Raw genomic sequence first — 25,000 nt, 5'->3', positions numbered from 1 at the left:
AGAATTAATTAATTTTTTTTTTTTCATTTTTGTACAATTTTCAAGTTTACAATTTTCTCCTTGTATTTTCTTATATCTTAATCGTACGTAGCTTCTTTCAGTTTGAGAATTAATAAGTAAACAATGAGATCTCTCTCTCTCTCTCTCTCTCTCTCTCTCTTTCTCAATCTTTAGCCTTCTCCTTTTCCCTTTCTTCTCATTTTTTTTTTCGTTTAGTCTTCGCATTTAAATTTTTCCTGAAATTTACATGGTGCACGTGCGTGTGAACGAGGTGTCGCTAACGGTCCTTCGCCTCTGCCTTTACACAGACTATAAGGTTCGTTCGCGGACAGTCGTGCAACAAGAGGAAAGAGAAATATAAGCAGAACCATTGGCAGCCGCATATATTCTCGTATAAGTATAACCGCACGCGAGAGTCTCTCTTTCTCTTTTCTTCTTTTTTCCTTTCTTTTTTTCTTTCTTCCTTTCTTTCTTTCTTTCGAAGAAGAAGAAGAAGAAAGATGAAGAGGAGAAGGAGGGGAAGAAAAAGAGGAGGGAGAGGAAGGTGATAACGCATCACGTTTCTCTCACACGCACTCTTCCTTTAGCAATTTCTTTCTCTTTCTTTCTGTCTGTCTGTCTGTCTGTCTGTCTGTCTGTCTATCTATCTATCTTTCTCTTCCTCCCCTCTTAGAACTCTTCTCTTTATTGATTACAAATATTTCTATTCCCAGAACGATAAAAGCGAAAACTTACGGTTATTCCGTTGCATCTCAGAAAGAATGTAAGACTCGCTCATTTGAACTAATTTCTTCTTTTTTTATTATTTTTTTTTTTTATTTTTAATCCAAAGATACGAACGCCTATTAAGAATTATTTTCCTATCCTTCCTTCATTTCTGGAAACAATATAACTCTTGTTACTGTCTATCGGTCTTTCGTCGAATAATTAATCTTATTGATTTCGTGAAATAATTATGGAAATACTTTACTGTCTTTCTCTTATCGTAGTATTATTCTATCTTATGTATATCACGTATTTTCTTTTCGTCTATTACCTAGTATTTTTATATATCATTCACATACAAACACGTACACACATATATACATATAGACATATTTATATAATTTATTATATATAATAACTCAGAAATAAAAATTTATAAATCTGAAGAAAGTAGATTCATTTAAGTGATTTTATTAAACATATATGTGTTTTAAAAAATTCTCATATCTTATAAGTATATATAAATACACATTCACGCACATGCATATATATATATATATATATATATATACATACATATACTGTGTGTATATATATATATATATATATACCATTTAATACATGTTTACTTTCGTTACGTATCTTACGTTTAAAGAATCAACTTCGAACTAACCTACCCCGAAAATTAAATTAATCTTCTCACATTGAAGAAAGAATATATAAAAATCGATGAGACGAAGATAAACCGTTAATTCATAAATTTTCGAGGAAGTTATTACACTGGACATTTTACAAAGTTGACACTTTAATCATTATTTTATCTCCAATGTTTGAAGGAAAAGAGCGCGTAATCGCTCAACCAGTGGAGGAGTAATCATAGGTTGTCAGGCGTTACTTGAACAGGAACGATCATAGTGATTTTCACGCTTCGTTATCGTGATACTTGAAAGTGGTCTTGTGTTTAATTGGTCTTTCGATCGATGTGTTTAATGTTAAAAAAAAAAAAAAAAGAAAAAAGAGAGAAGTAAAAAAAGGAGAGCCCAAAAAAAGGGCACGTTTCCCGTATTTTTAATCAACTAACTAGTTAAAATAACGTTCGTTTTTTGCTTTTACTTGCCAATCTGGAACAACGTTATCGGTTTTGTGATATTTCTACATGAAATTAGAGCAAGTTGTGTAATAACGATCAACGAGTAGCGTTTTGGAATCACGGATGTAGATCGACACACTCTAATTATTCTCGATATATCGACGATGTCTCGTGAAACTGCTTGAACGTTGTTTCATAGCGCTTCGTTTATTCTTCTATCGATTAATTAGTTCGATATTATATAGTTACACTGTGTACATATATGTATTTCTTAAACTGGACGTAGAAATCTTCTTTACGATTCGTTTAAAGTCAACGATCAGTAATGGGATCATGTTAGCGAGGATGGAAAGTGTGATCTGCCGATGAAAACTAACGTTGTATGTATATATGTATCTATATACGATATGTATATTAAATGACCGTGAAAGTGCTTTTAATCGCAAGGTCGCGTGCTCATGAGAGAGAATGATTTTATGGTTCGTTTCTTGTTAATCTGTTCTTTTATTTTTTTGTTTCTTTTCTTTTCTTCTTTTCTTATTTTTTTTTTTGCTTTTTCTTTCCTTTCTATCTTTTTTTTTTGCCAAGTTTCATTGTACATAAATTCCTAAAATAATCGTTAATCACATAAATGACGATTACTTGATTATTAAATAAATTTCTTCAGTTTATCAAATTCAAACTTTCACAATAGCTACGTATTATTTGACAGATTAGAAAATTAAAAAATTCAATGGACGATTTCGTTTGTGTCGAAATGAAGAATCGTTTTGTTTTGTTTTATTTTGACAAGATATTTATGGTCTTCGCTGTCGATGTGTCATGTAGAATGAAATTAAAAAAAAAAAAAAAAAAAAAAGAAAAAGAAAAAAAAGAATAGAAAAAGATAAAATAAAAGAACATATTGATTCGAGTATCAGCACGATGTTGTCACTCGTGCAAAGTCCGAGTGAGAATCATAATTAGGAAGATATTTCGAACTACACGAAGGGTTTACGAGGATGCAACGAAAGTAGTCCTGGAGGTGCGATTCCGATGGACCGGTTGTCCCGTGCCTTCTGCATTAAAAAAGAACTGAAAAAAGCGCGAAAAGTCCTTCAAAAAAAAAAGACTAAAAGAAAAAAGAAAGAAGTAGGAAGAGAAGCAGGAGAAGTTTAAAGAAAAGAACAACTGCCAATCGAAAAAAAACCGAATCTCCGAGTGCATATACATATTTACATACGTATGTATACATGTATGCATGTATGCATGCATGCATGCATTTATATGCTTATGATACGTACATTGAAACGAAGAAAGAGAGAAAGAAAGAGAGAAAGATAAAGAGAAAGTAAAAGAGAAAGAGAGAGAGAGAGAGAGAGAGAGAGAGAGAGAGAGAGAGAGAGAGAGAGAGAGAGAGAGAGAGAGAGAGAGAGAGAGATATGAAAACCCGTGACAGCTCGAGTCAGATAAAAACACGTTGGTAGATTCACTCTTTTTCTCTCGTTCTCATCTTCTCGCCTCTCTACTCTTCCTTCCATAAAATCTACCAGCAATTCTGTAGGAGCAACACTCGTTCTTAAGCTTGATGACTGTATTAATTATACATAATATAGTCGCGACCACCCGTTCTTCTTCGTCATTTGACGAGTATCTTCTCTTCGTATTGCAGTCACTGCATAATTAAATACTACCCGTCTTATTTTTTTCAGTCTGTCGAGTTGAAATTATGGACGGGAGACATTTATGATCCTCCTCTTGTCCCGTCCGACTCACGAAATGTAACTGCGTAATCGAATATCAGGTCGATATTATCGTGTATAATACGGGTGGGTCGACGAAATTTGATCGACCATATAAATATATATATATATATATATATATATATATATACATATACAAATATACATATGTATATCTTTCCTCATTTATTTTGTTTTTCTTTTATTTATTTATTTATTTTTTTTGAATGTACGTAAATAAAAAGCATGTTCAATTTTTTTATGGCTTAACAATCAACAAGGGGAATAAATATCGGGATGTTGCGAAATTTCCTCCTCGTACGAATTTCCTTATATAAATTACATCTGGTATAAGACTCTGGTTATCTCATGGCGTGGGAGAATCGCATGGGTTTTACGATTTGGATGACGTCGACATTACCGTGCACATCTCTCGACGGCGTAAGCGGAAAGATAGCGTTGCAAAACTAACATCTGCATATACGTTCATATCCTATGTTAACGTAGTACTTAATTGTTTATATACATACGTAAGTGCGTACGAAAAATAAAGAAATCTCGATTCAGTATGTATATTTTTCTTTTCTCTCTCTCTCTCTCTCTCTCTCTCTCTATCTATCTATCTATCTCTATCTCTCTCTCTTTCTCTCTATATTTTTTTATCAAAGCAAAAAGGTTAAATCTATGACAATGGATTGTTAACAGAAACATTGCCGTCCGCGTTTGTCGCATGAAACTTCTATGGCACGTTTCAAAGCGACGGTAAGACTTTCACGATAGACGAGGAACGCTAATGGCATTTTAAAATTGTCGTCTCAGCTTTCGTTCGTGGAATCTCGAACGAGAGAAATAGCGTGTCAATCAATTGCCTTGTGAACTTTTCTCAATTGGCGATCATCTTTTTTTCTCTTCTTCTTCTTCTTCTTCTTCTTCTTCTTATTTATTTATTAATTTTTTTGATTTTACTCCAAACGTTATAATTGTCATTTTCGTTGGACGTTATAATTTTTAAGAAAAAAAAAAAAAAAGAAAAAAAAAATCGATCGAGTACCGTCGCAAATGTACGACAGAGTTATGCCGTACGGCGACAAAATTAAGGAGTCCTCACAGTAGTTTAAATTGAGGGGGCAAAAGGCCGGATGGCCGCGAACGACGTCGGCTATTTTTGTGTCGTCCGCAAACGGAGCCACGAAACGTCGCGTTTAGCGTAGCCCACTCTTTGCTAACGAAGAATTTCACGATGCGCGACGCTTCGTCGAGACTTAGTTCATAATGGATAGTTCGGATCAAATGGGTTTAAATCAAAATGATTTATTTATATCGTAATAATAGCTTCCCCTGATATTTTCTTCATTTTTTAAATCAATGAATTTTTTACATACAGAGACACACAAAAACACACATAGACACACACGTATGCACGCACACAGTATTTACGTCATTTAAATTATTAATTATTATTTGATTTTTTGAATTGGATGATATTTTTCGATAAATATGAATAGAAAAAAAAATGAGATCGATTTTCGTTATGTCCTCATTTATGTAAATATATCTAAGAACGTTATTGTCGCATATCACGTTCAAAATAGAGCAGTAATAAGAAAGGCAAATAAGTTTATATTTGTAAAACTGGTTCTTGAGAGAGAAAGAGAGAAAGATAGATAGATAGCTAGAGCGAGAGAGAGAGAGAGAGAGAGAGAGAGAGACAAAGAGAAAGACGAAAAGAGAGCAATATTTATCGTCGAGCGAACGAAACGAAAGCGTCGAACGTGTGTCGTCCGAAGCTAAAGAGCTGCCTCCTTTTCTACTCCTTCTTCGAATGAAGATGGCTGACTCTTCTCTCATAATTTCCGTCTAATTGGTATCTATTGGCTCAATTGCAACACGTCGTGGGTATTGTTTGCTACGCTCGTCGTGGAAGCGTGCATTGCTTATAATGCTTACATTATATGTACACATAGATATATACTGCGGGCTTCGCTCTCCCTCGTTTGCCTTTAAGAAATAAATTTTTTTTTAAACTCTCACTATGCCTACCCGCATCATATCCGCCGAGGCTCTCTAAACTTCTTCGATATCATTCTTGATCGATCGATAGGACGAGTAGATGGAAAGTGACGTTATGTAATGCCATTGGTATTACACGATCTAACGGTATTATGTTGTTTTTTCTCTCTTTTTTCTTTTTTTTTTTTTTTTTTGACACTTGTCATTACGAACACGGATAAACGATTGTGCAATTACGATATATTCATCTTGATTGATTTCCTACTAGCATAATCATTTTTTTTTTTTTCTACGAGTCAACACACCGTGGGAATAATTTTCTAAGGAAGAGAAAGAAAAAAGTGAGTGGAAGGATCGAAGTTATAAGAAAGAAATGAAGAAAGAAAAAAAAAAAAAAAGAAAGGAAGAAAAAGTAAGAAAGAGAAAAAAGAGGAAAAAAAGATCGATGGAAAATGATACGATCGATAGAGAGACGAAGAACGTCGCTTCAAATTTTCAAAGGGATCGGATAATTTCGTCATAAGAAGCTCCCGTTCACGACGATTGACGTGCATAAAGCGGCCGACGTACTCTCGAGGCGGGTCGCGTCACGGAGTTTCGAATTCGAGTCTTCGATCGTTACCACGTGAGAAACGGCTCCCCTTGGTTATTAAATAATGTAAGATTCAGAAGAAAAGTATACTGAGAGGTAGGAGGAGGGGTTGAGAAAAATCGATTTTTGTTTCATCGTCTGACTCAAATGACATATCTGATATGTATACACATGTAACATATAATTTCAAATATATATATATATATATGTGTGTATGTGTGTGTGTGTATAATTATACGTATGTAATGTGTATATAAAAATTTTAATAATAAATCATTTAAAAATTGATAATAATAAAAGATAAGTTAGTAAATAAAATTATTTTAAAGATATAACCGAAATCATGAGGGTAAAAGGTATGAGAAAACTTTCTAAATATTTCTCGAATTCTCTTACGTCTTTGTTTTTCTATTTTTAATGAAAGTGACGTATCTTGTGGGGTCTGATCCTTTTGACACGCGAAACATTCTTTCCCTTCTTGCCTATCACAGTCAACGATGGTTTCTTTCTGCTTTTCTCTCTTTTTCTTTTTCTCTCTCTTTCTCTCTCTCTCTCTCTTTCTCTCTCTTTATCTCTTTCTTTCTTTTTTTTTTCTTTTTTCCCTCTTATTCTGACATAACACAGGACACGCGTCTGCTTCGTGTCAGAGGGAAAATAGGAAAAAGGATCCTTATTGCGACGATGCCTTCGGCGAGAGGACTTTTTACCTTCCATGTGTCGTCTCTTTGAGAATTTCCTATTGACGGAGAGAGAAATATTGAAGGGAAGGAAAGATCTGATTGCATCTTTTCTTTTTTCTCCTTTTTCTTTTTTTCTTTTTTTTTCTTTTTTTTTTTTTTACAGAAATGTCCTGCTGTTCGCTGGCTGCCGGATCCTGTCGAAGTGTTTGCTCGAAGGTATGTTTGCACGAATATACATGTGACAGATACTAAAGAGAATTTAAATAAATTGGTAAATTAATTAAATTCGTAATCGAGAAGAAATTATACTAACGTGTTCGTAAAAAATATATATTATCGAAATAAAAGATTTTTGATTATTTAACTATTTATCAATAACAGATCTTAGAAGGGATGTGAATAAAGAAAGGAAAAAAAAAAATAGAAATGACAAGAATTAGTAATTGAAATTTGAATCCTCGTTCGTACGGTGAAATGTGGTAGTAGTGTTAGCAGCAGCTAGCGATCGGTAAGATAGGAAATTATGCGGTTGGTTGTCCAAGGGACGAACGATCTACCTACGATCTATTAATTATGCTAGAACTTTCGTGGGAATTTGAAGAAGGAAGAAAATATGAAAAGAAAAAAAAAGAAGAATGAAAAAAGAAAAATGTATTCTTGAGGAAATAATCGTTCACGTCAACGTGAACGCGAAAGAGTATTGGTAATACTCTTGTGACGAGGACGATAAAAAGACATGATATAAGCCGAGTTCGCGGATATATTAGGATACTGTGAATAAAATTTACGGGGGATGTGAAAGGAGAAGTAAGTAGAAAGAAGTAGAGGAAGCCTCTTTCGAGAGGAGATATCCTCGAACGAACGACGTGGGGTGCACGCGATGCTGCTGAGGCTTTTTTAAAGGTGGCTGCTGCGTTCCTTCTCTCGAAGATAATATCGGAGACATTGGGTGCCCGCTGAGAGATTTACGTGGTGCCTTCCTTCTGGGCTCCCCGTAGACTCATTCATACGCAAATATTATGAATTGACAAGACGAACTTGGATAACGGATGTGTTATCAATGATATATTTTACACGAGCTTTTATCATTATTCGCCTTTTCTCACGATTTTGCTTTTCTTTTTTTTTTTTTTTATTGTTTATGATAGATATTTGACGATATTTTATATTTGCACTATATATTTCATATTTAGTACAGAAAGCACTCTGTTCGTACTTATTGAACTTACTGATCGTTTAGCCCTTACCATCTATCTTATCATCATATTCTCTAATATCGTTTCCCTATAATATTTTTCGATTATCTTCATCTCGAAGATATCATTACAATGTTCATTCAATTCACTTTTATCATAATGTTTGGCATTAAGAAAAAAATAATAAGACTAAGAGTAAGTCATGTTCGTTACTTATTGTATATTAAAACTAGGGTGGAATCTTTTACCATGTTTGAAACGTGAGTCACGACAAAGATAGTAGAACAGCATAAGAAGACAGATAGCATAAGGAGAGATTTTTGGAATAGGACGTCTTCGGATCGGTTTACTCCTGCACTTCTCTTTCGTTTATCTGAAAACGAGATAACCGGAAATCACGACGGAAGCTCGAATTACGCGACACGTTTGAGAAAGAGAGACAAAGAGAGAGAGAGAGAGAGAGAGAGAGAGAGAGAGAGAGAGAGAGAGAGACAGAGAGAGACAGAGAAGGGTCGAAACTTCTTTCCTTGTCTTACCACACGCAAGATACTTGAAAGTTTTTTAGCGCTATGCAATGGGGCAAGACGTTGTGGTTGTATTTTCTTTATTTTCTTGTCTGGAACAATATTTTCGTTCCCTGTGCTACGTTGTAAAACTGGTCGTTAAATTTTACGCGTTCGAACTGTCTGAAAGCACATTTAAACATATATCTACCAATATGTATATATATATATACATGATATATGTATATATATATAATATAGAAAGAATTATTCGCAAGTAAATCATGTAGAACAAAAGTATCATTTTCCAAGTTTTACGGAGATATACGAGTTTATAAATAAACATATCTATCTATTCTGAATATTAAAATATATTTTATGTAGGAGATTAATGTTTTTGTATTTCTAGATTATTTTTAACTTTTAAAATAACGCATACTCGCATACTCGGCAAGTATAGCGTGAAAAATTCGCGAATGAAAAAGGCGCTCGTTGCAAAATGGCGGCGCGATCCATCTTTACATTCCTCCCAGAATATACCGGGACATAAATACGTATCTACATCGTCTTTGCGGTTCTTCGTCCTTAAGTTTCAAGATTATAGCGAGAGATAAAATAGGAAGACGTTAGGAAGACGTCAAACGTTTTTTTTCACATTTACGTTATAGGATTAATTTTTGACTCAAAGAAAAGAAATAAACAAAGATCAATTTGCTTTCTGTGATAAAGAGAAAAAGATAAAAATTGTATGAATAAAAACATGATCATCGCGTACATCGTAAAGTTACACTTGCTACAACCTCTGACCTGTCTAACTCAACGAGTCTCGGGACCCACCACGCGTTGATGGATGGTCGTAACTTGCATGCGTGATGTAAATACAAACTGACCCGTATGTCCTCGCGTAGGACACCGATTGAATCAGGAATGAGTGTCAAACGGGCGAACGGTCGATATCCACCAGGTCTATTGGCATTCAGTGTCGACTAACAGGAAATTGTGGTGAGCGCAGAACGTTTACGTCCTTGATTCTTAATGCCACCTAATGTGCTACTCTGCATTTTGAAATTTTGAAAAATTCCAACGGATATGCTGCTCGTAAAAAATGCAAAATTAACTGCACAACTATCGATGTATAAAAATAAGTTTTCGTTGTGACATAGAATATATATTTATTAAATTCGATCTACATTCGATTTCACGAATTATTTCATTTCAAAATTGATTTTATATATTTACAGATATCGCTTGTAACTTTGGGAGCAGAAGCTGAAGCAAGAGATAATGCAACTCTACGTCTTTTGAAATTTTGTTCCATTGAGTTGGTAAGGAAATTTTTATTTTTTTTTGTAATAAATCATATCAGAAAGTTTCGAATAAAATACCGACAAATTTCACTTTTAATCGAATATTTTTAGACAGACTTTTGGTCCTGCGTTAACTCCACTCTGAAAGGTAAGTATTACAATAAACTTGATAATCGAGTTTTAAAACTAACTGTATTGGTCAATTGAAATTCGTAGAGGCAAAGAAAAATGAAAATTGGTCAGGTAGAAGATGTTGTCATTTGGCGCAAAATCCAATATGTCAGTCGACTTGTGCCCTGTCAGGATCCAGAAGCAACTTGAACGAATCATGTAGACCTAGTGACGAACCGGAACTCTTTTCTTGTTTGGAAAGACGCGAAGAAGCAGAGCGTTGTTGCAGCACTGTTTCCAATGATACGTGTAGATCAGTTTGCAAGGATTTATTCCATAGACCTGGCAAACAATCGAGTTTGAAATTATATAGTAGCAAGGGTTGTTTTCATCAAATACCAAAATGTCTTAAAACCGTAGCCGAGGTGAGGCATGTCGACGATCCGAAACAATGTAAGTTAGATTCGTACATGTATACACGCATACATACGTTCAAAAGTACTATGATATTTATTTAATTTTGTTATTTTGTGGAAAAATTAATATTCAATTATCAAACGTGAATTTGGCTTTGCTCCTTTTCTTTTCTTTTTACCACGTAGATTTGCATTGTTGCGACGAAGCGGTGAACGCGGTTTGTTCAGAAACATGTCGAAAAATTCTTCACACAGCAACGACCGATCAGGAAATTTTGGACGCTCTTGCAGAAAAATGCACCCCCATATTACCACATTCGCCGTTATGGAGTTGCGTATTGAAGTCGACTCCAACTAAACCTGTACGTTTACCATTGGACACCGGTAAACTGTCTTGTTGCTCCAGAGCAAATAAACAACGTTGTCAGAATCTTTGTTGGAGGGCATTTCAAGCAGACTGGGAGACAGCTTGGACTCAACTCGACACGGAATGTCTTTCTTCAAACTTGGAGAGCGAACTGCGAAGATGTCTCGACGAAGCTGATAATTCTTGTGAAATGGGATGCTCCGGTCTTTCTTATTGTGCACGATTTAACGACAGGCCGACCACTCTGTTCAGGTAGCGTATCATATAATTTAACTTAGTACACGAAGCTGACTTTATTTACATACTTCAAACGATACCTGTTCTCTTAACAGGACGTGCACAGCAGCAGCCGACGATGTTGCCAAGTGGGAGGCAGATCATTGGTCTCGCGGTGGTGTCATTCGAGGACTTGGCGTTACTGTCCGAGTAGCATCGTCCTGTCCACCAGAAACTTTACGCGCGGCAGCCTGTTTTTTGCAATTACGACCTTGCGACATAAGAACACACGAGACGCGGCTATGTCGAGAGGACTGTTTGGAATTGATGGCCAGTTGTGTGGACTGGTCTACTATCGTAGGATCTCATACGGCTGCTACTTTATGTTCGAAGCTTTCACCAGGTAGACCAGATGCTCCATGTGTTTCTTTAAAACCTTTTCTTGAGAATCCACGGGATGACAATTCTGTGATTCATCCGGATGACGATATCACGACACCTTGTAAGAATAATCCTTGTCCTCAAGGTCAAATATGTCTTTTGACCGTAAACGAGCGTAAAGTTTATCGTTGCGTACCCGGCTGTTCTTTGGGAGAAATGTCGAAACAAGTTGTACCACTTTCTTCGTGGGTTCAAATTCCAAGATACGATCGACACGCTTGTCTCAGGATATGTCAATGCACCTTACACGGATTGGAAAAATGTAAAACTCTGAACTGCATCAATTTTGATTTTTGTTGGGTACAAGATCGTTTTATTCCACCGAGATTGAACTTTTATCTTGAGTGTAATCCTTGCCGTTGTCTCGAGGGTGAGGTCACTTGTTCGAGAAAAACATGCACTGAGATTAAGATACCTTCTTTACCATGTGATTGTCCGGCTCATTACGTACCAGTGTGCGGAAACTCAGGTTACACTTTTGCATCGGCATGTCTAGCTAAATGCGCTGGTTTCACTGCAAATGAGGTTGACTTTGGTAGATGTTCTAGCCGAGATCCTTGCTCGCCAAATCCTTGCGACGGTACAGATAAGTGCGTCAGAAGGCGCAGAGTCTGTTTATCAATGCTTGACAAATTTTGTCAACAATACGAGTGCATACCAATAGATTGCGATCCTCAAGACGATAACAGCGGTCCAGTTTGCGACAAAGACAACCATCAGCATCATTCGTTTTGTGCTATGATACGAGCCGGAGCTAGTCTTGGCTATAGATCTCCTTGTTTGAAGGGTTGCAGTCTTCGTGGACCTGTTTGCGCTATCGACGGTGAAATATACATCAATGAGTGTGCCGCTTGGGCAGAGAAAACCGTTGTAGATTACTACGGTCCATGTGTCGCCGTTGGCTTGATAAGTGATCAAGCTAAGCCTAGATGCGGTGATATCGTTCAATGTCCACCATTGAAGGAACCTAATTGCATCGGAGTTACGCCACCTGGTGCTTGTTGTCCTGTTTGTGGAGGAGCTGCCAGATTATTTTATTCGAGAAAACAGGTGGTTATCTTATTATTTTCATATATATCTAATAAATTTTTTATGAAAATTTTTGAAATAATATATTAATATATTCAATTATTACAATTACAGTTGGATAAAATATATCACGTGATGGAAGAAAAAGTCGATAAAGATTTCATAACATTGGATGCACTTTTAACTGCATTAAGACGACAAGTACAGGTAGCGCAGTGTGCCGTTCGCGGAATGGTGACTCCCGAGGGTGATATTTTTGTTGTCGTACAATCTGTGGTTGAAAGACCTTCGTCTTTACAATTACGAGCTTGTATAGCGGAAACGGAAAAGCTCGTTGTTAGAATCACGGAAAGGAGTCCTAAAATTGCAGCGGAAATTCCTTTGGGATCGCTCACTCGAGCAGAAGTGGCACACGGTCATGTTTCTATTGCTAACGTTAATCGTGTTTGGTTTTCAATAATATCTTGCACGATAATAATCAGTATTTTTGCATGAGCGATTAGAAACAAATAAGGAGAAAAATTGTATTAATCAATGTTACGATTTATGTACCTTCGAGCGAACAATATCCTACATTATTTAGAAAAATCAATGGTCGACGATCTTGGAAAGGTTTATTGGACAAGGTATTCTAATCGTTTTCTTTTGCATACGCTTTAGAAATATAGTAGAATATTTATTTAATATTTCCGAGATATTTCTGATTCGACTACATCGGTAAATTTACAAAGATGAATGATAGATTCTGATCCCTTTCTTGAATCGTTCAAGGTGCTAAGCATTTACATTACCTAGTGACGGTGCCATATACGACAACGTCAATCTTGTGTCTGTGATTCTTCTAGTGCCTATATATATATATATATATATATATATATATATATATATATATATATATATGTGTATGTATACATATTATATATACATATATATAATGTATACACATATATATATGTATATATATATATATATATATATATATATATATATATATATATATAATACCTTATGGTATAGAATGTGTTTATTCTTTTTTTTTTTTACTCATTATTCTAGTATTACCAAAGAAATAGAACTGCGATAAGGAGAATGTACAAAAATGCGCGTTTATTATGATGCAGAGAGTTTTCGAAATGACTTATATCGCGCTATACTATATAAAGTGTACATAAAGAAAAGTTTCTAACATAAGTTACCAGACAATAATAAGTAATCAAACATTCATTCATTCTTGAAAATATTCAATACTTATTTCATGTTCAATATATAAATATTTCAAACATGTCTTACATTTTTCATAAAATCAAAAATGTACAATACTTCGCATCTTTCTTATTTTTTGTTTTCTTTTTTTTTACGTCTACCACCTTCTGGCAGTTTATAAGAATAAAATTATCATAAATGTCACGTATTAAGTTATTAAGTATAATTTGTTATTATATTGATAAATACACACACAAACTCTGTATTAATATTTGATATCTGTATGTATAATAAAATTTCTAATATTTTTGTTCTCCATTCATCAGTAAATCCATTTGATTACATTGCAGCGTCATATTATGTTTATAAACGTTTAACTATAACAAGTCATTTACAAAACTTTATACCGTCCGCGAGAAGCGGTATGAGCTCCAGATGCTTGTAACTTGATTAATTCTTCTTTTATAAGTCGAGAAACTTCTGCCTTTGCTTTGCTAACTGCTAATTCACTAGTTGACTCAATTGCAAGATACAATTTTCTTTCCCCTTCTGGTGGTGCTTTACCAGGAGCAATGTACGTTCCTCTAACAGTAAGACCTGCCTCTGAGTATTCAGAAATTTGTGCTAAAGCTTCTTTACTCGTAACACGCCATCTTGCTTGCTGAGGGAAGTCATTTATTTCTAATTCCTCTTCGTACTTGCGGAAGGTTTGTTCGCCAGTTTCCGCATCGGTTTCCACAAGATCTTCTTCGCGTGGTTGATAATTAAGCTTAGTATTTAATTTAGCAGCCAATTGTTCGGCAACAGTCTTTGCCTGAAAGAAAAAAATAAATGGATTAGTAAATTATAATTTCTTATTTCGCATAAATCATTTTTTTTTGTTTTTAACTTACTGTAATCAAATTTGTAGGGCCGGCACCCTTCAATATAGCTTCTGCCGCTTGTTGGGTAGCTCCTTTTGCTTCTGCACCTAAATTTTTAGCAATATTGATCTTGGATGCCAATCTTCTGGCCAATTCTAATTTGTCGGTAGCACTTGTAACTGGTTGACCAGGAACTGCAATATTTGTAGCTGATGGTCTTGCAATCTCGCGAACCGTTCTTTTAGGGGCAAGCATGCTTTCGATTTGTTGATCGATATCATTTTCAATATCTTCGTCATCGGAATCTTGGAGACCAAGAGCTGCTTTTTGGAATTTCTTTTTCTCGTTGGCTAATGCCGCTTCTGATTCGTCAAACTTGAATCCTTTACCGCTAAAACCACCTCCTGTATGTACTTTCTTTCCATCTGCTGCCTGACGAGCCTTATAAGTTTCCCATAATTGTCGCAAAGGTTCTGGAACGGGTACACCTGCTAATTCGTGTGCACGTAAAATATCGCCTGCATAACGTTCTTGTTCGGATGTAATAAATGTGTATGCATATCTGAAAATAGATAAAAATAATTTTGATTTTTTTAGAAATGCACTTGATTAATAAATTTGATGTTTTTACAAAAGAAGGAGAGGGAGAGAGAGAAAAGTAAGGGATCTTACCCTTTATTTCCAGCTCTGCCCGTTCTACCACATCTGTGTACATAATCTTCATAATGATTTGGACAATCATAATTTACGACAAGTACAAGATGTTTAACATCTAATCCTCTAGCGGCCACAGACGTTGCAACAAGCAATTTCGTTCGTCCAGCTTTGAAGTCTAAAATCGTTGAATCTCTGTCACATTGATCAATACCTCCATGTAAAGACATACATGAATAAGAAGCTTTCATAAGATCTTTTAAAAGTGTATCTGCGTTTTCTTGTTTATCGACAAATACAATGGCGGAGCCTTTATCTTGGTAATGTCCAAGTATTTCGAGAAGTTTATAAAACTTTTGATCTTCCTCTAATACCACCACATGTTGTTCAACGTCTTTGCAAACTACGGAACGACCACCGACTTGTACTTCGACAGGTCTAGTAAGTATTCTTCTGGCAAGTGCTTCCATTTGTCTTGGAAAAGTTGCACTGAACAAAACTGTTTGCCTATCTGGTCTAACGTTTTCCATTATACGCATTACTTGTGGTTCAAAACCCATGTCGAACATTCTATCAGCTTCATCGAGAACTACGTAAGTCACTCTACGTAAATTAGTCACTCTACCACTGTTTGCCGCTAACATGTCAATCATTCTTCCTGGTGTACACACGATAATTTCTGCACCTCTCTTTAATTCTGCTATTTGTTCAGATATACCGGTACCACCATACACACATACGTGTGAAAGACCTAAAGATTTTGTGAATTTTTTGGAATCTCGACCAATTTGCATGCAAAGTTCACGAGTTGGTGTCATGATTAATGCGATTGGTCCATCTCCGTCAGCTAATGATGGCTGATCTAATATGTGACGAAACATTGGTAATAAAAATGCTAATGTCTTTCCACTTCCAGTTTTTGCGATTCCTATAAGGTCGCGACCGGACATTATAGCTGGAATAGCTTGACATTGGATAGGGGTTGGTTTTTCATATCCAAGTTTCTTTAGAACATCTAATTCTTTTTTAGTTATACCACAGTGTGCCCATGATTTAATTGGTTTTGGGCATCCCTTTCCTTTCACACGTATACCTTCTAACTCTTCCTTATAAGTTTCTACTTCTTCTGATGTCATCCTAGCTATAATTGTTATTCGTATATTATAATAAAATTTTTAATTAATTATTAGCGACTTTGAAAGTATTATCAAGAACTTACCAATCTCAGGTACTTCTACATAAAATGATTTTCTAAATGGCTGATATTCTGTTGTCGCGTGATCTACTTTAGCTAGTTCTCTTTTTTGTTTATTAGCAATTCCAGCTGCTGTCTCATGAAGATTTTCACCTTCTTCTTCACTGGAATACTCAAGACCATCTTGATTTTGTTCAATTAATTCTCCTTTTTGTTTCTGTACTTTCTTTTTAGCCACACCTGTGACAATAACAACACTTTGTCGATTTCCAGGATCTGTACCATTATTAGTACTCTTTGGAGTTTTACTGTCGAGTTTATTCACTTTCCTGACTTCTTCTTGGACCTAAAAATGTTTCTATATTAATATTTAATCTAAAATTAGGAGATAGGTATTATTATTTTGTATTTACCTCTGCCATGAAAGCATCAAGCGGGTCAACTTCTTCCTCCTCATCTTTGGTCTCTTCTTTAGTTTCTTCTATTTCTTCTTTCAGAGCACCTTCCTCTTTGACTTCCTTATTGCTATTCTGAACCACAGGCGTTTCTTCATCACTGTCATCCTCGAGGGACCATTTTTTCATAGGCAATTGAAGATTTGCCAAAATAGATGTCTTACCATCTTTCTTAGTTGCCTCTAACTCCTTTTTCTTCCTTTCAGCACGCCATCTTTCTATCCTCTCTCTTCTCTTTTGCATTTCTAATTCCAATCGTTTTTGTTCCTCTTCCTGAAGATTAATTATTATATATGTTTAAGATATACCTATATATTACGCTTATAAATTTCTAATAGAATATAAAAATTACTTTATCTAATTTTGTATGATCAAATGGCAATTCTTCTGTTTCCCCTTTCTCCTTCTCCTTTCTATCCCTCGAACGAGATCTGTTGGACCGCTCTTTACCAGAGCGTGAAGACTTTGAGCCTGTAAGACGCTTTTCTTTACTGTCTCCACTAGTATACCGAGAACAGTCAATATTAATAAATTATTTTTCTAATACATTTAATACCATTTAAAATTTTCAGTACTTGTGTCTAAACAGGTGGAAGATTTTCCCTAATTATTGAAAATATTTATAAATATACATTAATATTTCTAATACCGTTTTTCTCTCCTATCACGATCCCTTTCTCTCTCTGAACGATCTCTTCTGTCACTTCTATCCCTGTCTCTATCTCGTGAACGACTTCTCCTTTCTCTATGACGTCCCTTGTCTCTTTCTCTTTCTCTGTCTCTACTCCTGGAACGTCGGCGTTTCTTTTCTGGTGTAGCAGAACGTGATCTCGATCTTGATCTAGATCGTCTTCTATGGTGTCTATCCCTAAATAGTTATAATGTTAATATGCAATTAAATATAGACTATTTGGTTAATTTTGAAGTTAAAAATATGTATAAATAAAAAAAATGTAGTAAATAAATAATTAAACTAAACAGAGTAAGGAGAGATTGAAATAATTCTTTGATCAATAAACTGTACATAAATCGAGTGACCGTAGGTAAATAGAATTTTGTGTTTTACAATATTTATTCAAAATATGTGATTATATACGGAAGAAAATTTTATAAAATAAGTTAAAAAAAAGAAAAATAAGAACGTTAGTATTATAACCTCTAAACCAACGCTTGCGTTAAATTTATTTCACTTACTTGTCGCTGCTTCGGACCATTATTACTTCTATTAATATTAAACACTATTAATTATAATTATTTGATTATAAAATTTTTATCGCACCAATATCTAATCTCATTTCAATGTAATTCACATTTAGATGTAACCCTTACTCTACACAAAGCACTTACAACAAAAAAAGTTATATCGCATACCATCGTTCAATACATGAAGGAAGTGTAGACTCTAATCGGTAAAGAAATTTCATATTTCTCCATCTATATCTCAAAGATTAAAAGTATCAGCTTAGTCGATAATTCAATTTTTATATGTATATCTATCAATTTTCAATCGATAAAAGTACTGCATATTTACGTGCGAATATTTTTACCTGTCGGTAATATATATTTATCAACATGAGATAAACGAAGATGGAACTTATGAAATAAATTTCATTTACTTAGGTTGGTAATTTAAAAGCATATAGAGCTATAAGAGAATCCTTTACCAAATGCAGCCTAATAATCAGCAATCAACAATACAAAATTTACATTGCTTAAGGATTATAAATTGTATTATAAAATTGTTATATTTCATAATAATTAAATTCAGCTACTTACAAGATATTTCAATTTTTTCAAATAAATAAAACACATTATATTATATTATTTTCTAATATATTGTATTATATTGTATTATATTATATTTACTTTTTTTTACACGAAAAAAAATCGTGTTAAAAAATAATATTATTCAAGAATAACTTATGCACAAATAAAAAGCTATTTTAAAATTCCACTGAAATGGCCCCGTAGATTAAATCTTTGTCTTTAAAATGAAACCTTGTTCATCAAAATTGATCGAGAATTACTTTTTGTTCTCCTTGACAGCGCAAATGCTGTTTTCGATATTTTTGACGAAATTAAGTTGAATACTGTGGTGCCTCTCGAAATTTGTAGCAAAAGAGATGAAGCTCGTATCTTCACTACTGATTTTCATATCACGCTAGAATGGTGTATGTTTCATGTTTATGAAGTAGCGATTGTTGCTTGGTTGTTACATAATAGCTGATGATCAGATTTTTTTGAATATTTCTAAACGGAAAGAAATGGGTTTTACGATACTCGCACGAAAAAACTACGGTAATTTATTCGATCATTTTAACACTTTACCGACCGAGAGCCTATTAATCGGCTTTTTGTTGTCGATACTTACCGATTGATAGCCTATTAATTGGCTTTTTATCGCCAACGCCTACCGACCGATAACCTATTAATCATTTTTTTCTTCAATTCTATCTGAGCATACGAAACGCACAGATACTCCCGTGCAATGATCTAGACCGAAAAACAGCCAACGCCAGGGAGAATCTGCGGCTGAGCGGCCGGTCGGACGTGAGTATGCTGTTGAACCGCTAGCGGTCGGTAAAGTGTTAATACTTTACCGATCGGTAGCAGTTCAAAAATCCTATACCCTTCTTATCGGCCACTCAGTCGCAGATATTCCCAAACATCGGCTCGGTTTCGGCTTAGACTGTCGTGCTGGAATATATGCGCTTTTCTTATGCTCTGATAAAATTATACTGTTTTTGTTATTATAGGATAACCAAATTTAATAAAATCTTTTATTTTAATGATATTAATGCCAAACAATGTTTATTTTATCTATTACAATCGTTTTCATTATATATAATATTTACATAATATACCATAATCCATATAACAATGTTTTTCGAATAAGAAGTTGTTTAACCCCTTAACGCACAATTTTTTTTGTGATAAAAACCGGTCAAAAAAAATCAATTTTTTTTATGCAAAAAAAAAAAACACAATTTAGAACATTGTCTTGGCAAGAAAATTAAAAAAGTACAAAAATAATCAAGATTTTTATTTTAATTTTGGATTTTGATCCATATAGCAAAAAAAAGCTGAATATTGCAATGTTACACGTACATCGATTTTTTTTTATCTTTCTTTTAGAATTACTATTTCGGAAAAAACATATTTTTTTTTGATTTCACATTGTTATTTTCAATTCTCGATTATATTTGAGTATGAAAAAATTATAGCAGCATAAAATATAACGCCGTTCGAATTTGCACAGTTTGTGCTGTTTAGCGTGCTGGAATTAACTCGAGTGTACAAGTTAAGGGGTTAATATTTTTTTAAAGTATGATACCGCTCGAAACTGTTACCTTTGTGTAGTGGAACGTTGCAAAATTTACAGATGAACCCTGTACTGCTTCTTTTTTTTTTAATTAAACAAACTGTATTGTCTTAGAGGTTTTTCACATCGACCGCTATATTTACCAATTTATGCTTTCCAAAATTTGTCGGTCTTCCGGGATGTGCTTCTTGTGGGTTCGGGATTAGATAGATCTTGTTCTTTAGTTTAGCAATCTTTTATCCACGAAACTGCCATTTTGTTCAGAAAATTTTTATATGGTATTTTCTTACCGCTTAGAGCTCTATATACTTTAAAAGAATTAAAAAGTGCACAGCTGATAAAGAATATCACGACCCGTTTAATCCATTTCTTTGTCTTAAAAATGGAGTAATAGGGCAGATATTGATCTGCGCGATCCACGCCCTTTATATTGTATAATTATTGTAATCTATTATTGAAATAGGCTTCTGTATGGGGCAATCTGATGTCTTATTTTTGCTTCCAGATTCGGCCATTTGTGTAAAATGTATTGTCGAGATTATATTAGGGGGACCGGAAAGTAATGTCGTTTCTGCGCATGTCGATATTTGATTGTCATTTGTCAGCTCATTGTGTACTTCGAAGTCGTGTCAAAGACATTTTAAGGTTATTGTGACTTGTTCTTTCTAAATAATGAAATATTAGACTTTTTTTTGCAATTTGGGGTGAAATGGCCAACCAAATACCAGAAGAGCATATCCGGCATTGTATGTTTTTTGAGTTTCGCAAGGGTAGTAACGCAACAGTTGCGACCAAAAACATTTGCGATGATTATCCAAGCGCATTAGACGTTCGTAAATGTCAAAGATGGTTCTTTAAGTTCAGATTGGGTAATTTTGATCTCTCTGACTCCTATCGATCAGGAAGACCAATAATATTAGATAATGACATGCTAAGGGCAGAAGTGGAAGCAAATCCATGTCAGACAATCGAGGAACTCTCAAACGTTCTTAACCAACCTTGGTCGACCATCCAAGAACATTTGCAGCAAATTGGAAAAATAAGCAGAGCAGGTGTGTTTGGGTCCCCTATAATCTGTCCGAAAAGAACAAAGCCAACTGATCCATCACATACAACGTTATTGCTTCAACGACACCATACAGAACCGTTTTTTGATCGCTTAATCATTGGAGACGAAAAATGGGTGCCATATGATAATCCAAAACGCAAAAGGCAGTGGCTCTCTCCAAATGAATCACCAAGAAGTACTGCGAAGCCGGGTTTACATCCCAAAAAGGCGCTTGTGTGTGTTTGGTGGGGTATACGCGGAATTGTTCATTTTGAAGTGCTGAAACATGGACAAACTGTTAGTGCAGATCTTTATTATGAACAATTGGATCGAGTGAACCAATCTTTAATCGAAAAGTATCTGGCGATTGTCAACAGAAAAAGCGTTATTCTGCAACATGACAATGCAAGACCGCACTGTGCAAGACGAACCTTAGAAAAAATTAATGAATTGGGGTGAGAGGTACTGCCTCACCCACCATACTCTCCCGATATCGCACCCTCGGATTTCCATTTATTCCGATCGTTACAACATTTTCTTAGTGGCAAAATATTTGAAAATTTGGATGATGTCCAAAATGCCATCTCGAGATATTTTACTCAAAAACCATTTGATTTTTATCGGTCCAACGTTATTATTGAAAGTTTGCACACTAGATGGCAAAAGGTTGTTGATAACGATGATGATTACATTATTAATTAAAAATAAAAACTTGTTAAAAATTTATTCGTTTAAATTTAATTTAAGAAAGCGACATTACTTTCCGGTCCCCCTAATATTTATGTTTCTTTTGCCATTATTCCATACTTAGAATATGGTCATTTCTATGAAATTCATGCTGACCTTTTGAAAGTTTGATCGTTTGAGGTGGTTAAGGAAGACTTTCGAATTGTCCCGCACACTTACATCTTGTTTTTTAAAAGAATTTTAACCATTTTGACACTATTGTAATAGTTGTCTTGATATATATGGTGGCACATGTTCTTATACGGTTCAATGACCGATAATATAGTGTCTTCTAATTTTTTTCCATAATCAGCATACACACAAAAGTTACATACGTTTCCTTGTACAAGCTTCAGACAGCGCTCTGACCAGTATTCCATATTTTGTGATTTTTTCAGGATTATATGTTTCGATTGAAAGTTTACCTCTCCACGAAATTATACATTCATCCAGAAACATTTGTTGCTGTGGTTTATAGACATCGTTAAATTTTTGTTTTAAATAATCGACAACAGGCTGGACTTTTGCAAATCTATGCGAATTTGAAGAAATGCTGTTATTGTTACAAAAATGCCAGCTCTACATTATTTGTAAAAAAATCTGTTTCTTCTCATTACTTTTGAGAAGAATGGTGTTTCTATAGTTGGATCTGTAGATCAATAGTCGTAAAGAACGTCCTTCTTTACTTGTTCCATTGGAATTGTTAGGCTTAAAAATTTCTTCATTTCAGATACTGTGATTTCTGTCAATTTTTTCGTTTTTGGTATAATTTTATATTTTTCTATGGCTTGATAATGATATCTATTGGATTTCCTCACCAAGTTCTCAATCAGGTCATTTCCATGATTTATTTATCATTTTCATGATAAATTTACAATATCCATTACACTCTCAGAGAAACTTGGCATAATTTTTACACCAGGGCTGCCTTTGAAAGGTTCCAAAATTATCGTCTTGTCGTTCGTCGACCATGTACCATTGTTGTCTTCAACGTTATTATTTATATTATATCATTTTTGCCATCAATATCACTTGCTGAAGAGCTATCAAGACAATCTGACAAATTATCGAGATAAAACTCACCAACATTATCCTTTTCATTCATCGTGAAGGTTAAATTTTTAAAAATTGTATAAAAATATGGGTGCTTTCAAAGCAAAGCAACGAGTATCTGACTACACAGAGTAAGAAATGCCTGCTACTTATCAATCTAACTTAACCGGATCTATCGGATTAATAAATAAAAAAATCGATTAATCGGCTACCGGTCAGTTAGCGCTGTGAACTAAAAGTCGATTAATCGATTGCTGGTCGGTAAGCGCTGTGGACTAAAAGTCGATTAATCGATTGCCGGTCGATAAACGCTGGAAACAAAAAGTCGATTAATCGATTGCCGGTCGATAAACGCTGCGAACAAAAAGTCGATCAATCGACTACCGGTCGGTAAAGTAATCATCTAAGCTTTAGCTAGATGATTCTATGGTAAAAATAAAAAAATAAATGTCCAATCATTTATGTCAAGGGATTTGAATTTCTATATTATTGTTAAATATTGGAAAACTTTATACTTTCTTTTAAATTTTATTGACTAATAAAAAAAAAAAAAAGACTACAAACAATGTGTAAAGTTCATTGGAAAGCGTTTGGATTCGTAATTCAGGAATTTTGTGCAGATACGAAGCTAAAATAATTTTCCAGTGGTTTTTCTTCTTTTTTTTTGTTGTATCGATGTAAACGAAAATAATGAACTAATTTACTCTTTTTTCTTTATTTGATAATTTAGTAAAGTGTTACTATTCAATCTTCTCTATTTATTTTCTCTACTGATAGATGACGTGAATTTTGCGGTGATTTATGTTATATAGGACATTACACTAGTATAATTTTGTTCGACGACAAATGCATATAAAGTATATACATTGGTCGATTATTTTCTCAAAATTAATAATTAGTTAATATATATATGATCAAAACATGAATTTGTTTCCACATCATTTATGAAATTTTTCTTCCAATGCTATTTTGTTATTTCCTCTGTTGTTTCCTCTATAGGAGTTCACTTTATATTATTATTATTATTATTATTATTATTACTAGTATTACTATAATAATAATATGTAATGTAACAATAATAATAAGAAGAAACAAAAGAATATATTTATACTGTATACATTATGATATATATGATGACGGTAATGTATGATAATAAAAGAAAGAAAAATGTGATCATTTTATGTGATGATGTGACGCGCGAATTCTCAATAATTTTGACATATGATCTTCTATCTAATACAAACGATATATGAAGAAAAATACAAAATTTTTTTATTTTCGTCCATTATAGTTTTTCTTTGTTTTATTACCTTATGATCGTAATATATTTATTTCGACACTGTTTCTTACTCATGATCAGTCGAAGCTGATTGTCTTTACTATTATAATATAAAATGTATTAAATAATATCTAGATAGAAAATATGTATATAAATAATATTTAAATACATTATTATTATTATTATTATTATTATTATTATTATTATTATTATTATTATTATTAATATCAGTAATAGTAATAATAATAGTAGTGTTAATAGTCGAAGTAGTATAGAGGAGACTAGTCTTATAGGAATAACCACGTAAAAAAAAGCGCTGGAAGTTCTACTTCATAGGTAGTATGGAAATGAATTCATTTTTCAATTTGTTTTTTATTAAAATAATATAATATATAAGTAATCATTTAATTATTTTGAAGAAAATATTGGACAAATTCGTATTTTTTTCGCAGAGATTTATATACTAATTTTTATATGTTTCAATTATATATATTATTTTCTATGCATTTATCATACCGACAAATGCGTATCGATGTTGTATCTAGCACGGATCACCACGCTACCATTACAGAAAGATATACAATACTTATGAAAAACTGAAAATTGTGAGTTCACAATCTACTAACACTACTTACTCTAACTAACATAAAACCAATTACTATGTATCCGTTAGAGAGGAATGACCAAGTTTATATACTGATATGATAGGTGCATAGTGGGGATAGAGTCTCTCGCTTGTATTCGTAGTTCATATTTTGTCCATATCTGTCGCTGAAGTCACACACGCTTTGAATAAAAGGTAATGAACAACCATAATT

At 34.0% G+C, this 25,000-nt stretch overlaps 3 protein-coding genes and 1 pseudogene across 5 annotated transcripts in view; 2 read left to right on the top strand and 2 right to left on the bottom strand.

Moving 5' to 3' along the window:
• Reck (reversion-inducing-cysteine-rich protein with kazal motifs) overlaps positions 1 to 13,253 on the top strand; it is a 14,842-nt gene extending 1,589 nt beyond the window's left edge. Inside the window, exons 1-8 of one of the 3 annotated variants that reach the window (XM_085657690.1) lie at positions 372 to 391; positions 6,962 to 7,014; positions 9,739 to 9,822; positions 9,916 to 9,952; positions 10,021 to 10,368; positions 10,518 to 10,950; positions 11,031 to 12,405; positions 12,499 to 13,253. In XM_085657690.1, the coding sequence (XP_085513816.1) occupies positions 6,964 to 7,014; positions 9,739 to 9,822; positions 9,916 to 9,952; positions 10,021 to 10,368; positions 10,518 to 10,950; positions 11,031 to 12,405; positions 12,499 to 12,879 (2,709 nt within the window). In that variant the 5' untranslated portion in view covers positions 372 to 391; positions 6,962 to 6,963 and the 3' untranslated portion in view covers positions 12,880 to 13,253. Of the gene's footprint in view, positions 1 to 371; positions 392 to 6,961; positions 7,015 to 9,738; positions 9,823 to 9,915; positions 9,953 to 10,020; positions 10,369 to 10,517; positions 10,951 to 11,030; positions 12,406 to 12,498 lie in introns of those variants that run through there. The other 2 variants (XM_035864975.2, XM_085657691.1) reach the window with 2 other exon arrangements.
• Positions 13,254 to 13,410: 157 nt separating this feature from the next.
• Prp5 (pre-mRNA processing factor 5) lies at positions 13,411 to 18,129 on the bottom strand. Its single transcript, XM_035864974.2, has 8 exons — positions 17,949 to 18,129; positions 17,404 to 17,622; positions 17,107 to 17,254; positions 16,713 to 17,027; positions 16,324 to 16,645; positions 15,123 to 16,245; positions 14,481 to 15,012; positions 13,411 to 14,401 (listed from the first exon to the last, which is right to left on the bottom strand). The coding sequence occupies exons 1-8, from the start codon at positions 17,966 to 17,968 to the stop codon at positions 13,979 to 13,981; spliced, it is 3,102 nt and encodes a 1,033-aa protein (XP_035720867.1). The 5' UTR covers positions 17,969 to 18,129; the 3' UTR covers positions 13,411 to 13,978.
• Positions 18,130 to 20,785: 2,656 nt separating this feature from the next.
• Positions 20,786 to 21,583, top strand: LOC118441066 (histone-lysine N-methyltransferase SETMAR pseudogene; annotated as a pseudogene).
• Positions 21,584 to 22,177: 594 nt separating this feature from the next.
• On the bottom strand, positions 22,178 to 22,955 carry LOC146872928 (uncharacterized). Its single transcript, XM_085657637.1, has 4 exons — positions 22,934 to 22,955; positions 22,726 to 22,835; positions 22,537 to 22,674; positions 22,178 to 22,429 (listed from the first exon to the last, which is right to left on the bottom strand). Exons 1-4 carry the CDS (start codon positions 22,953 to 22,955, stop codon positions 22,178 to 22,180), a joined length of 522 nt encoding a protein of 173 aa, XP_085513763.1.
• Between the last annotated feature and the right edge of the window lie 2,045 nt (positions 22,956 to 25,000).

The sequence above is a fragment of the Vespa mandarinia genome, chromosome 6, assembly GCF_050613455.1.
Source record: "Vespa mandarinia isolate Hongniang chromosome 6, ASM5061345v1, whole genome shotgun sequence".
NCBI lineage: Eukaryota > Metazoa > Arthropoda > Insecta > Hymenoptera > Vespidae > Vespa > Vespa mandarinia.
The sequence above is the reverse complement of the archived record's forward strand: the minus strand, read 5'-3'. Positions and strand labels throughout refer to the sequence as shown.

Bases quoted from the DNA above. Each gene is read 5' to 3' on its own strand.
- LOC146872928 (XM_085657637.1), bottom strand. From the start codon at position 22,955: ATGAATGAAAAGGATAATGTTG. The intron at 22,836-22,933 runs GTGAGTTTTATC...ATAACGTTGAAG, and splicing joins GAATGAAAAGGATAATGTTG to ACAACAATGGTACATGGTCG. The intron at 22,675-22,725 runs GTAAATTTATCA...GACCTGATTGAG, and splicing joins CTGAGAGTGTAATGGATATT to AACTTGGTGAGGAAATCCAA.
- Prp5 (XM_035864974.2), bottom strand. From the start codon at position 17,968: ATGGTCCGAAGCAGCGACAA. The intron at 17,255-17,403 runs GTATTAGAAATA...TCGGTATACTAG, and splicing joins CGTGATAGGAGAGAAAAACG to TGGAGACAGTAAAGAAAAGC. The intron at 15,013-15,122 runs GTAAGATCCCTT...ATCTATTTTCAG, and splicing joins GGCAGAGCTGGAAATAAAGG to ATATGCATACACATTTATTA.